This window comes from Loxodonta africana, chromosome 16 (assembly GCF_030014295.1).
Source record: "Loxodonta africana isolate mLoxAfr1 chromosome 16, mLoxAfr1.hap2, whole genome shotgun sequence".
Lineage (NCBI taxonomy): Eukaryota > Metazoa > Chordata > Mammalia > Proboscidea > Elephantidae > Loxodonta > Loxodonta africana.
The window spans coordinates 8911170-8925626 of record NC_087357.1 but is presented as its reverse complement, the minus strand read 5'-3'; the positions used below and the strand labels follow the sequence as shown (position 1 = coordinate 8925626).

The 14457-nt window shown below is 45.9% G+C and overlaps 1 protein-coding gene across 3 annotated transcripts in view; it reads left to right on the top strand.

The window, feature by feature from the left end:
* Positions 1-14457, top strand: part of DOCK1 (dedicator of cytokinesis 1) — a 542476-nt gene that overhangs the window by 85184 nt on the left and 442835 nt on the right. For 2 of the 3 annotated variants that reach the window (XM_064269185.1, XM_064269187.1), the window contains exons 11-13: positions 1072-1144; positions 4640-4782; positions 10591-10716. In XM_064269185.1, the coding sequence (XP_064125255.1) occupies positions 1072-1144; positions 4640-4782; positions 10591-10716 (342 nt within the window). The remainder of the gene's footprint in view (positions 1-1071; positions 1145-4639; positions 4783-10590; positions 10717-14457) is intronic. The other variant, XM_064269186.1, reaches the window with a different exon arrangement.

Here is a 14457-nt window from a genome sequence, read left to right as displayed (position 1 = left end):
GGCAGGGGTGGGGGCATAAAAATATAAATTGTTCACAGTTTCAATATATGATTATGGTCACTAGGGAAGGGCTTGTGCAGAAGACAATAAACAAGTGTGTTGCTCACTTGTTTTTAGTCAAGTGTGGCCATAAGCAAAGGCAGAGGCAGAGAAAGTAAGTGTCCAGTGCCACCTGGGTTGAGGTTGGATTTTTTGCTCTTTGTCATGGTCAAGGGCAAGAGGAGTTATGCTGGAAGGTAGAAAGTGACTCTGAGTTAACCCTTGGATGTGTTGGACGTAATCACCCACGAGGTGGGGGGTATTGTTTCCTTCGATGTAGGTACCAGGCAGAATATGCCAGCCTTTCCTGTGATGTTAGTAGTCTGCCGCCCTCCCACCTCCCTCAGGGAGATGCGTTTATGAGGCAGTTTAATAGAGTGGAAATCACTTGGGCATTGGAAACAGGTAAACCTGGATTTGAACACTGGCTTTTCTACTTTCCAAATGTGGTCTTTGGGAAAATTCATTGATTTTTGTCTTTGAGCCTCAGTTTCTTCACCTCTCTAGTAGATTGTTGTGAGGATTAGCTGGTAAAATGCCCCCTTGGCACAAAACTGGGGAACACCAGTATGTGATGGGCACTTGGTAGCTACTTTATTATAGTTCTATTATTTAGGGGAATGTTATAACTTATGTAAGGTCCCAAAGTGGCACCGTCCAAGATAGTAGCCTCTAGCCACCTGTGGCTATTTAAATTTAAACCTGAATGAATGAAACTGAAGTAAAAAATCAGTTCCTCCTTCACACTTGCTGCATTTCAAGGGTTCATTGTTACAAAACATTTCAGTCGTCACGGAAAGTTCTATGGGTCTGTGCAGCCCTAGAGTGCCAACTAGGTAACAGGTAAAGACAATTATTAAGTGGAACTCCTGCCGTTTGAGTCCAACCCCATTTGGGCCACCATTTTCAGACAGCTTAATTTGTCTTGCAAACATGGAGATAATTTAAACTTTAAGAAAATTCCACCAGACAGTTTACTCTGTTGTTGGCTGGAAGACATTCTGATGTTCCTTTGTTTTGTTTTGTCGCCAGTGATGGATGTGACAGATATAATAAATGGAAAACTGGATGATGAAGACAAACAACATTTCATTCCCTTTCAACCGTAAGTATGGGGCAAACTACTTAACCAGATATAGTGTGTAAAACGTACGTTTGTAATAATTATCTACATAAGAGCACAAACAGGGATTATTTAGTAATAATGAGGAGAAGTCTGCTTAGTCACTGCTGTAGCACGAGGAAATTTTTGAAGCGATAAGACTCCTGGGTAAACGTTTGTTTACGGACCTGGAAGTCGGGGATTTTACGTATGATCGTGAATTGCCTTATCATGGAGGACACACAGAATTACAATTCTACTCTGAGCGTGGATGTTTCTTTACATAATTGATTTACTCCAGTAAGGACTCCGATTTTTAAAATACAATACTTTCAAATTCATCACAGGAAGTTGTGTTTTTAAAAGAGAAGAACCAAACAAAATAATAAATAATTCTTTTGTAAAGTGAGAAATAATACTTTAAAGCAAATCGTCATGCCACTGATTTTTCTTCTTGGTATTTGCTTAGAGTAGACTCTATCTGTGCTTGTGTTTTTTTTTTAAAGCTCTCTCTAGTTCTGACCTGGAGTCTTGAGAGAGGTGTGGAAAGCTTAGAAAGCACTTGGGAGAGATTCGTTCAATTGATTCTCTGATTGAAGGTAGGATCTGTGGAAAAGGTTGAAAGAATTGGTGTTATTTCCCTGGAGATTAAAGTAAGAAGGCACCAAGAGAGTGGTCTTTGGCCATTGCAAGGGCACTTCCACACCTTGGGCAAAGGTGGAGAGAAAGGAGGAATTAGAATGGTGTAGGTTAATCATAAGAGACAGCTCCCTCCTGGGGGTGTGAAATAGAAGAAGTGTAAGTGACATTGGAGGCAGGATGACCTGTCATAATGCCCCGTGTTTTGTCTTTTCTTTGTTTTTGCTTAAGAAATTTGAGGCTTGAGACAAATTTTCTTTTATAAATTTTGCATGGTTTTTAGGTGTTAGCTGAGGGTGGTTGTGGGGATGATGATGCTAACTGGGTGCTGAAGGCTCCCTGCCCTGGGAACAGGAGGTGCAAAGCTTCCCTTTGCACACCAACCCTTGCCAAGACCAGCCACCCCACTCATGCCCCTGGGTCTTGAGTGCCACTTGTTTAAGATGTGGATCGTTGTAGTTTCCTTTGCAGGCAGGTGGGCTGCTCAGATTGAGAGCGGAGGCTCTTTCTGTAGCCCAGTAGAAGATTTTGTAAGCTTCTTGACATGAGAATAACAGAAAACCCTGTGTTTTTGAGCTTGAAGTTGCAGTTGAATTATGTGTATCTCATGCAGCACCACTGGAGGCAACGGTCTTTTGTGACTTAAATGCTTAAGGTTTATTTCTCTGTCCAGTACAGTAACCAATAGCCACATGTGGCTATTTAAATTGAAATTACTTAAAATTTAATATAATTAAAAAATTTGTGTAACACTGTTCGAGTATTCAGTAATAACACGTGCCAGCTACTTTATGGGTCAGTGCAGATTTGAACATTTCCATCATCTCAGAAAGTTCTGTTGGACAACACTGCTTTGGAATACCAAAAACCAAACCCACTGCCGTCGAGTAGATCCTGACTTATGGCTTTGGAATAACATCCAGTAAAAAGACGAAGACCTTCAACAAGATGGATTGACACAGTGGTTGCGACAGTGGGCTCAAACATACCTATTACTGTGAGGATAGTGCAGAACCAGGCAATGCTTTGTTCTGTTGTACATAGGATCACTATGAGTCAGAACTGACTCGACGGCACCCAACAACAACAACCACAAAAGATAGTTACAAAGGGAGCACAATCTAGAAATTTTATGCAGTAAACAATGGGAATATCATCGTTGAACATGGGCAGGCATTGAGGTTATAAATAAAATACACCTTTACAAAATTATAATATTAAGCTACTTCTTTTGGCCATGAGAAATAAAGCTGTTTGAATGCTGTTTTATATATTAGACCCAGAGTTTTTGGATGCCCAAATTTTTTTTTAAATGTGCTACTAAGCTGAAATGACCTGTTGCCTGCTAGTGTCTTTTGGGAAAACTCAAGGGAAAAACAAGTTTGGCTGTTGTTTGGAAAGTGAGGGAGGTTAATAGTTTCAAATTTGGTTGTTTTCATGGGGACAAATGATGAGCCATTTCAGATTCCCTGTGTGCTACTGCCATCTTTTTCTATCTTGTTGCTAAACGTCCTCTTTAAAAAGTATTGTCGCACACTCAACTCTTATTGTAGTTTGTGGCTCCTTGCCCTGTTAAAGGAAGACTAATACACAGATTAATAACTGTAGTGTTGGAAACGAAAGAGCAGCATGATTTTACTGGCAAAATAAGCAACTGAAACAGTTCTTTGGGAAACGCCATGGTAATGAAACCGTTTTTTGGCTCCATTAAAACTGATTTATTATCTCACAGGGTAGATTTTAGGGAAGCAAGCCCAGTCTGCATCTCCACCCTCCCTCATTTTTAAACTTGGTGAAGTAAATTAAAACGGTCCCCAGCTCCCTTGAGTAATGTGGGCTCCAGTGATGAACAACACTGCCCTTGGTTTTTAGAAATGGTTTTAAACATTATGCACATGCTGTGTATTTTCTTGCTCATTTTGTATTGCGCTTTGTTGTGCTATGTGGTATTTCTGTTTTCACACGTTGCCTGTTTGCATTCGTTCATGTGGTCCTAGTGTAGCGTCTTCTAAAGACACCTGGTCCAGGGGACCTGAAAACAAGGACCCTGTACAGTCATAATTGTTGCATGGTTATGCTTTTCAAACACAGTAGTTGTGTTCTCCGAAGGCTCTGCCTTTCTTCTGACGTTTAGTCTTTGGAGACTACGTCGATTGTACAACCTGATGGAGTGGCATGGTCGCCAGAGAGCTTCCTGGGCAGTTAGGATGGAGGCCTTCCCCCTTTTGTCTTGACTGGGTTTTCCCTTCAAACCATCTTCCCCATAACCCATGCTATGCCTTAGAACTATTGAAATTGGAGAAATGGCCAAAACCATGCCTTGGGATTAAATGCCCTTCAACCACTTTACTTTCAGATAAGTCCCTTTTTGTCATGGTCTAGTGGAAATGGAAGGAGCCCTGGTGGTTCAATAGTTAAGTGATCGGCTGCTAACTGAAAGTTTGACAGTTCGAACCTACCCAGTGACTCTGTGGGAGAAAGACCTGGCGACCTACTTCCGTAAAGATTACAGCCTACAAAACCTTATGGGCAGTTCTTTGTCACGTGGGGTCGCCATGGTCGGCACCGACTCAACAGCACCCCAAACAAGTAAAAACGAAGTGGAACCTGGTGCATGTTTATTTCCCGGGGAGAGGGTCAGCCCCATTTGCTTTACTTCTGTCACATGGTTCAGCATTTTCCTGATCAATGCTCTTCCCTGTTTCTCTTGTTACCTATCCTATCCTTCGTTGTGTGTTGACTCACGATGCCTCTGTCTTGCCCTCGGTGACGATGATCTCTTGTGTCCCCCTGTTACGTGGCCTCTGGGTCTCTGTACCCCTTTGTCTCCTGTGGTCTTGGTCGTCCCGTGCCCTCCAGGCTCGCGTTGGACGACGCCATCCGACACAAGCCGCTGAACATGTCATCCCGTTTTTCACCCAGGGTGGCAGGGGAGAATGACTTCCTTCAGACCGTTATAAACAAAGTGATCGCAGCTAAAGAAGTCAACCACAAGGGACAGGGTACGTATCTGAGTTTTTTGTTTCCATAAATGTCCATTTGCGTTTATGTAGATGGTACCGTCTGGTTTGCATTTTGTGTGTTTGCGTTTGATGATGATGGTGATGATGACGATGATGGTGACGATGGTGGTGATGATGGTGATGATGACGGTGATGATGGTGGTAATGACGGTGATGATGACGGTGATGATGGTGATGATGACGGTGATGATGGTGATGATGATGGTGATGATGTTGATGATGACCGTGATGATGATGGTGATGATGGTGGTGATGGTGATGGTGATGGTGATGATGACGGTGATGACGATGATGGTGATGATGTAAGCATTGGAGCATGATGTGTACTGTTTGTCCTTAATGTACAGCACACTTGTATTTTCCTCCGATCACCTTTGTAAGCATGGCTGAGAGCCAACGTCCTGGACGAGAGGGAAGACTGAGCCGAATGGAATGAAAAGTTTTGAAAGAGCGCAGAGGTGATGAGACTGGAAGCAACTCATTCCTTTGGCTCACCAGTGTTCTCCAGCCGTCTCCTCTCACCCTAATCATTTTTAAAAAACACTTGCAGTGATTTCAGAGAATATAGTGACTGTCCATTGGGTATTATTCCACCTCGCTGTTTGGAGGGACCTGGGCATATTAAACGTAACCCATCTAAGTCCATACTATTTGGCGCTATTGTTCACGCCCATCATCGTCACGTTGTTTTCTGGGGTGTCTCCTCTCCGTCTCCCTGAGAAGTGGCTTCATGTGTGCAGACCGTGTTTTCCCTTTGGTTCTATTATTGATGTCATCTCTCCTTCCCGACTCCCGGCCTGGCCCTCATCGTTTTAACCCCACGCTGACAACTCTCTGAGCAGCTGACCTTCTGGTGGTAGAAGCAATGAAATCAATCATCTTGGAACTGATGGCATTTGGCACTTGGGGCTGGCCAGAAGGGCTGCTAGAAAACAGCTGTTTACTTAGTCCCCCCACTCCAGTCAGAGGGGGAGTTGCCTTCAGAACGTCACGTACCCAACACTGCCATTAGCACTGGTGGAAAGTCCACACCCCAGTCATCGATTTGATATAGACATGCCACAAACTCAACAGAGCTTTTGTGAATGGACCCATTTCATTGTTGGGTTATGGTACGTGAGTAGGGTTTTTTTGTTTTTTTTTTTTAATTTTGGTGCTAATGTATACAACAAAACATTCCCCAGTTCAGCATTTCTACACACACAATTCAATGACATTGATCACACTCTTCATGTTTAGGCCGCTAGGTTTTTAGAAAGCAGTTATCTTGATACATTCCCCATTGTTCAGAAGGAGAGTATGAATTGAGTCTGAAGAATGTTCTGGAAGAATGAGCTGATTCTATGGCTCTGCAGGGACGTTTGCCTTTCTTTTAGTGTGAACTCACTTTATAGCCTTCCCCCCTCTGCCCTCCTCCTGGGCAAACAACAGCGAATAAAAACCCTAATCCCAAACGTTAATGAAACGTGGCCTCTACCGACAGAGCAATTTTAATCTGACCCAGGACCCATCTTCTCATAAATTATCCGCCCTTCCAGTTTGCGCTGTATTTGAAAACCATGGGGCGGTCCAATTAAAGCTGTTTCCATGGGAGGACTCAGGCCGGGCCTCTGCTCAGAAGGCACCATGTCTGTTCCCCTTTGAGCAGGACTCCCATTGGGTCTCCGGTTTCTCTTGCGGAGTCGTCAGAGCTTTGATAAATTTTATTACAGGGAGTCATGCAGGAAAAGTGGAGATTGGTGTCAGGCCTGCAGGAAATTACTAAGAGAGGGACATGAAATCTACCCTGTGCCATTCTCCCGGGCATGTGGCCAAAGTCTATGAAGCAAGAGGTCGAAGGGCTGATACCAGTGACACCAATTCCTTATAGCCCCAGGGGACCTACAGGACGGCCCAGGGCACAGTGGGAATTTGAATTGAGGCCCAAGAACACTGGTGGTGTCTTCAGGTGCTTTCCTGAGCCACAGTGCCTGGGTGGCATTACTCGCTCCATCTTCCATGGAAGTGACCGTTTCTCCAGGGCCTACTCCTGGGCAGAGGTCAGTGCCTTCCAGGGAGACGGGGAGGGATGTGCCCAGTGAATGCAGAATTAGCAGCTAGGTTGGCAGGACTCTGTCCCTGGCTACCCGGGCTTCTCATCAGTCATACCCCCAGAATTCTGAGGACGCTTGCTTGCACATCAAGTCTTAGCCAAGGGCACGCAGCAGCAGGAGTCAGAGTAAACGTCCCTCTTCACAAAGAACCACCGAGTTTCCCACACTCACCTGTTCCCCTTGCAACTGTGGGTCCTAAGATCAGCTTTGATAGGCTCTGGCCTGGTTTTTTTTATGTGATGAACTTAGTGACATGCTTTGTTTTTTATTTTTTTTGTGTGTTTTTGGTGAAAGTTTACATAGGAAATTAGGTTCTCATTTAACAATTTCTATACATATTATTCAGTGGCATTGGTTGCATTCTCCACAATATATCAGCATTCTCATTATTTCCATTTTGGTTGTACTGCTTCCGTTAATCTAGCTTCCCTGTCCCCCCTTGCCTTCTCATCTTTGATCTAGGGTAAATGTTTTACCATTTGGTTTCATCTAGATAAGTATTTTGAGGAGCACAGTACTCATGGGTGATATTATTTATTTTATGAGCCAGTCTGTCATTTGGCTGAAAGGTGACCTCTGGCTGTGGTATGAGTTCTGAGTTTAAAGAGTATCTCAGGGCGATAGTCTCTGGGGTTCATCTAGTCTCTACTGGTCCAGTAGGTCTTGGCCTTTGTTTAGGAATTTGAGTTCTGTTCTACACTTTTTTCACATCCTGTGTGGGACCATCTATTGAGTCTCTGGTCAGAACGGTTGGTAGTGGTAGGTGGGTACCATCTAGTTCTTCTGGTCTCAAGGTAGGTGATGTCATTGTTCCTCTAGACTGTTGGTTCTGTAGACAAATTTCTTCTTTAAGTCTTCGATTTCTTTCTTTCTCTTTAGCTCCAGATGAGTAGATACCAATAGTTGTATCTTAGATGGCCACTCACGAGCTTTTAAGACCCCAGATGCTACTCACCAAACTAGGATGTAGAACATTGTCTTTATGGACTATATTATGCCAACTGACTGAGTTGCCCAACGAGACTACAGTCCTAAGCCCTCAAACCCAGTAGTCCAATCCTGTGAGATGTTGGGTTATATCTAGGAAGTATCCATAACTGTGCCCCTTTTTGCTTTATTTTATACTTGAAAATATGTATAGCACAAATAAACATGTATGTACACATTTTGGCCTGTTTTTATCAACACATTTTACTTGCCACAGTCGGCTGTCATTTATTCAGCTCAAGTCATTATAGACTCTGAAGTGTGGGATGTTTTGTGTGGACAGAGACTCCTCACACACCCCTGACATCTGCTCCTATTCACTGAGACATCTTGGGTACCAGTTCTTTCTCTTTTTAGTTCTTACCAACACAATCCAATCCTGTTGTTTTCGAGTCGATTCTGACTCATAGTGACCCTATCTCAAACCAGTACACACTTTGTCTTTGGAGGAAACGAGCCTCATTTTCTCCCATGGAAAGAGTGTTAAGCTCTATGAAATCAGGAAAATTTAATCTCCACGTTTAAATTACGTTGTTGCAAATTGAATTGTGTCCCTAAGATACTCATTTATGAACTAAGATATTTGAGCAAGCTAGGTTTTGAGAGAAGGAAGATGGAGGAGTTTAGAATAGTGTTATTAAATGTTTCATCCTTAATTCTTTGCTGTTGGCCCCTGCAAAATAGTCACCCCACCATATTCTGTGAGCCTTTGAGGAATGTCCTCCAGTGTGAACCTTCCTGCAGACTCTTGCTCCCCAGGAGATCTTTGGGAGTCACACCTGTGGGAGTTGAGAAGCCTTCAGGGATCCTTGTGTTCTTCGTGGGGACCATCTGCATATCGGTCGCAGCAACAGTTCACCTGGCACCCTTTTGGGTCTCCTTGACTTGGCCTGCTCTACTCGAGGACAGAGCCGTGGGTTAGAGGGAGGTCACGCCCAGCCTTCTGAGGGCCCATCGGCTTCCTGGTCCTCCAGGCCTGGAACTGCCACTGGTGCTTGGTGCTTTTGTGTGAATTACACAGAGAGGCCCAGGGGGATGTGGTCAGTGCCATGGCACACGGTGTGGTGAGCACACATGTGCTGGAATGTAGCTCCCATTCGCCTCCCCTGGCTAGGTGTCCTGTACAGTGCACAACCTTAGCAACAGTGTATACACCCCTGACACCTCCCCTGAAACCTCCTTCCACAGGCTGTGCTTCTCTCCTTCTTCAAACTTTCCCTCCCACAATCTAGAATTTCATATCTTAAAAAGAAATGAAAAGAAGGGAAAATAAAAGGAAAGAAAAGATAAGGGAAAACACCAAAAGAGAAAAAAAAAAAAACCCTACCTTGAAGAATACCTCTCTCTGTGTATTGTCTCCCTTTCACATGCACAAATATGGGACAGCACAATGCATACATGTGTGCACACATGTGCACGACACTCTCCACACACATGCACACACGTGCATCCATAACCATGCACACTACATGCCTATGCACACATGTACACACAACTGTGCACAGACGTGCACACACAACTATGCACACATGCACAGTACAGGCATGCATGTGTACACACAGACGTACCCACACACATGCACACACAACTGTGCACACATGCACAACACACTTAACACATGCACACACAACTATGCACACAGGCACAGTATAGGCACGTGTACACACAGACATATGCACACACGTGCCCACTGGGTGCACACACCCAGCAGTAGTGCATGTCGGGACAGATGCAGGGAGAGAGGAGCATCTCAGTAGACTGATGGGCAGATGGGCTTCCACAGAGCTGAGACTGGGGAACCAGCAGGACAGGCCCCCAGGCATGAGGAATGGAGCCCCCTGCTTGTCAGCTGACGACGACTGCCCTCCGTCCCCAGTCCCCACAAGGGGAAATGACTTGCAGAGCTGAGCAACTGCTCTGTCTCCTGCCTTTGACTTTGTTAAAAGTGCCTGCTCCGTTCCCTCTCATAGTCACCTCTGCTGGGTTGCTGCCAGGGCGTTTTCTACTGAACACATTCCTGTCACCTCACAGGGACGGAGAGCTCCAGGCATTAGCAGGGTCACCATGCTCTCCCCAGTGAGCCCCTTTGCGCCTTGGTTTAGAGTGTTTGCAAGTCTCATTTTCCCCCTTGGGGTAAAAGGAGCGAGTGTTGGCTCTCAAGCAGAGGCCTGGCCCCCCAGGCTGAGGCTGTCCCAGGCAGCATGGGGCGGGCCCCTCACTCTGCTGCTCATCTTCCCGTGTGTGAGCTGATGCTGCTTAGCAGCTTGAGACTTCCTTGGGTTAGTGATGCTGTGGATCCACCTCCCTGGTCCTCCCGTGCTGTCATCCTTCTTGGGAAAATGGAAAATGACAGCCTTCTCCATCTACTCCCAGAAAAATGCTACCTTCTGATTTATCTTAAATGTATATCAACTCCGAAGAGTCGTTGGTCCCGGCAGATGCTGCCCACAACTGTGCTTGATGTGCCATTCACCAGCCAATTACCCGTCCCCAGAGCAGACTCCATGTCCCAGTAATCAGGTAGTTCTCCTATGCCTGACCCCCCAAGCAGCTGTGGCCCAGCCCCCCTCTCTTTCTCATACATGCCGTTTTCTCTCAAGATGTTGAATTGTGAATTAAAAGTTGCTCATTCATTGAAATTGGTTTCATGAAAGCTTCTGAAAATGTGTAAGATCCTACAAGACTCATGCATCTGTTGCTCTTCTAGGTTTATGGGTGACGTTGAAATTGCTTCCTGGAGATATCCATCAGATTCGAAAAGAGTTTCCTCACTTGGTGGACAGGACCACAGCCGTGGCCCGGAAGACGGGCTTCCCTGAGATCATCATGCCTGGTAAGACATGCCTCCTTCAGCGCATCTGAGTGGTGGCGTGAGTGGAGCCGGCTCAGGTGGAGTTAGTGTGGGAGCCACAAGGAGACGTATGGACAGTCACATGCAGCTTTGCTAGTGGAGGGTTGAGTGTGGGGTAGGTGACCATGGTTATGGATCACACCTGGAGACCAAGAGCTGCGGCCAGAGGAAGGTCTTGGTTGTGGTGACTCATAAGGGCTGATGCAGAGAGACTCCTGTCAAACACAGGAACAGGGATGAGAGGGTGAGACAAAGCAGCTGCCAGAGCCCAGTCCTGAGAACCGGAGATGGCTTTCGGTACCCTCTGATGCAGTTGTTGTCATCATCAGAAGCAAACCCTGTAGCTGTCCCATATTTGGCTCTTGCCCTTAAGTGGGATGCCTTGTGATTTGTCTTCTGCTCAACAGAATCTATCGAAAAGGAGGAACTGGTATTTAACGTTTCAGTTACCATGGTATTAAGGATTGAGTGCACAGGCTGGGGAGTCCCCGGTGGTGCAAATGGTTAACACGCTCCCTGCTAATTGAGAGGTTGGTGGTTTGAGGCCTCCCAGAGGCTCGCTGGTAGAAAGGCCTGGTGATCTACTTCCAAAAAATCAGCCATCGAAAACCCTATGGATGGTGGAATCATTAGGGAAGGCATAGGGATGGGGTTGTACAACGTGAGGAGTGTAGTCAATGTCATTGGATCGTACTTGCAGAAACTGTTGAATTGGCAAGTGATGTGTCGAGGATGTTTTCACCACAATAAAAGGAAAAAAAAAAAGGAAAACCCTATGGAACACAGTTCTGCTGTGACAGACATAGGGTTGCTGTGAGTCAGAGTTGTCTCGATAGCAACATTAACACAGGTTACGTGCGAGTCTGATGCGCAGGCTGCAGTGTTGCGGTGTCTGCTCCTGTGCTCTGAAGAATGTGTTGCTTGTGATGGTAGGTTTGCTGCAGGACTTTGTGATGGTAATGTAGGCTTAGAACCATGGCCCTGGTCTACTCTTACGTTCCCGTAACAGCATCTGAATCACCCAGAGCCTATTCAGTGTGGAGGGGGCACAAGCTAGGTCAACATACTCTATTCTGAAGTGACGTCCAGTTCGGCTGGAGGGTGTCTCTTCACAGTAGTGGTCCATGACCTTGAACCCCATCCTTTGACCCTAGACGTCAGGATGTAGGCTCTGGACTCTGTAGCCCTCCTTAAGCCTCACCTCTGCTACTCGTCTGCTCTGTGGCCTTGGGCAGCAGTGCCCTCACGTGGGCCACCTGGAGCTCCAGATGAGGTCAAACCCTCCACTGGAGGGGTGGTGAGAGGGAGCATGGACACCCCGAGACATCTGGACAGACAGACATCCACCTGAGAGAAGGAAGGAGTTGCAGAAAGCGAGCTTCCCCAAACCAAGGCTACCGTAGGGTTATTGGAAGGGTAGGCGGGATGAAACATTGAAATGACGACAACTTGACACCTGCTCAGTTAGTATTAGTTATCCTGCTAGTATTGCCCTGGCCCAATCACAGACTTAACGTGTATTAATGGATAGCAGGACTCCTTGTTCACGTTAATCCCGTGTATTTGTGTAATCCTTTGCAGTTTCCAAATAACATTCGTGTTAATCGTCTGACTTGATCCCCAGGAGATCCTGGGAAGCGTGTTAATATTTATCCTTTTTATCTGTGTGTAATACTTTTTGGTTTGCAAATAATGCTCCTGTTAATAATCTAACTTGATCCACATGAGGATTTTGGAAGCCCACGAAGTGGTGTTGAACTCGTTCCAGCAAGACGAAGCCACAGTCTAAAGTCGCACAGCTAATGAGCAGTGGAAACAGGACCCAAGCACCCCACTTTTGACAATGCTGTGTGGCCTCTATTCTGGGGCTCTGCTCTGTGCTGGCAAGGAGAGGAGGGGCTTCTCAGCGTACGTCCTGCAAGAGTTATCCTTTTGCTTATTTTAGGGCAATGTAGGGACATGTTCTTTCGATTCTCCTTGTCTTCCAGGGCGGCTGGGGGTCACTGAATACTCTGTTGAATTGATATGAAAGATGTCTAAAATTGGTTAGGCTGAATGAGAGTGGCCCACATGTTCCAAAAAAAGCTACTGTTTTGCCGTGACATTTAACATGATCGAGCTACGGAACATATATTGCTTGCGTGTGTGAAATCTACATACAGCGAATTAATTTGGACTTATTAGTGAAAAATCGTTTATATTTGGATTCGAGGTGCAAATTTACAGGTTGGGACCAAGTTATCGGCAATGTCTATTTATCTTGGGTGGTCTTAGGATGTCTTCACATTCACGGGGGAGCCCGGGAAGCCCCTGGTTCGTGCTGATAGCATTTCCCTAATAACTGATAGACTTAAAAAGTAAGTCTACACCTCTAAAATTGGCTCATGATGGGGTAACTATAGAGCTGACTATTGTTTTGTGAGTTACATGTGCTAAGGGCTAGGGGTCCTGTAGTGTGGGGTCCTCTGTTGGCCAAGTCATCTCCGACCAGGCAGTCGGCACCCTGTCTTGCCCTTGGAGAGAGATGGTGTGGGGTGATTTTGAGTCAGATGCCGGCCTCTAACCACAGCAGAACCTGCACTGATTCTGATTGTCAGTTCTCTTAGAGAGATATTTGCCTTCTTTAGACAATAGAGCCTTGGTGGCACAGTGGTTAAGAGTTGTTGTCTTATAGAGTTGCCATGAGTTGGAATCAACTCGACGGTAAGGAGTTTGGTGTTTTTTTGGTTTGGACAATGGAAGATTCTGTCATATTGCCCTTGCTCTTCTTTCCCTTCTCATGGCCACCGGGGGATTCTGAAGTCCTTCTCAGGGATCCTGGTAGGGATATAGAGCTTTCCTTTGACCTGGGAAGGTGGCTGGAGGCTTGGATGAGGCAAAGGAAGGACTTCTTATCATGGACTTCCATACCTCCTCCCCAGGAGAGAACCTGGAACCCGGGCAGGCATTTGCTCAGGGCCCCTTGTGAGGGCCCGCCTGTGGATTTACTGACTATCAGTAGGGTCTTACTCCTGAGATGGCCTCAGAACATTGATCCCTAGGCCAGCCAGAGAGTGAGGCTATGGGGCTGATTCAGCTCATGCACCCAGCATGTTAGTTCCCCGGCAGCTGAGGCCTTTTTGAAGCTGTTGTAGCCCTTTTTGATGGGGGTTTTGTGCTGTGATAGACTTCCCAGCTGAGGGTTCATACCACCTACCCCCACCTTATCAATGGTAGTGGTGGGCGGCTGGGAGGCTAAGTGACTTGTCTGGGGTCCCGCAGCTAGTTAGTGGCAGCTCTTGAACCAGCAACCCTGTCTCCTACCCCTGTGCTCTGTCATTCTTGACTTCTCCCAGGATCATCCGGCAATCGTATTGTGTTCCCTTCTCAGCAGTGACTGTGGCAGGAGCAGTTGTCCACTGGGAGTGTTGTAATAACAACTTTTAAATGAAAGCTTAATTTAATAGTTAGATACATTAAAAGCTAGAATGTAGTCATTTAAAAAAAAAAAAAAAAGCAAGAAAGCAAGGGGAATATTGTTCTTCAGGGATCCTTGACCTTTGGCTAGAGTGGGCCATGTGCTGTGCCAGGTGTCCCTTGGGATGATCTGGATGGTCAAGGTGGGCTGTGGCTCAAGCTGGCAGCAGAGGAGCCATCGCTAGGTGATGATGCTTCATCTCCATCCTGCTGCTAGTGAAGCTTGCTGGGATTTCCCAGTCAGACCATTAACGTGGGCTTTAGATG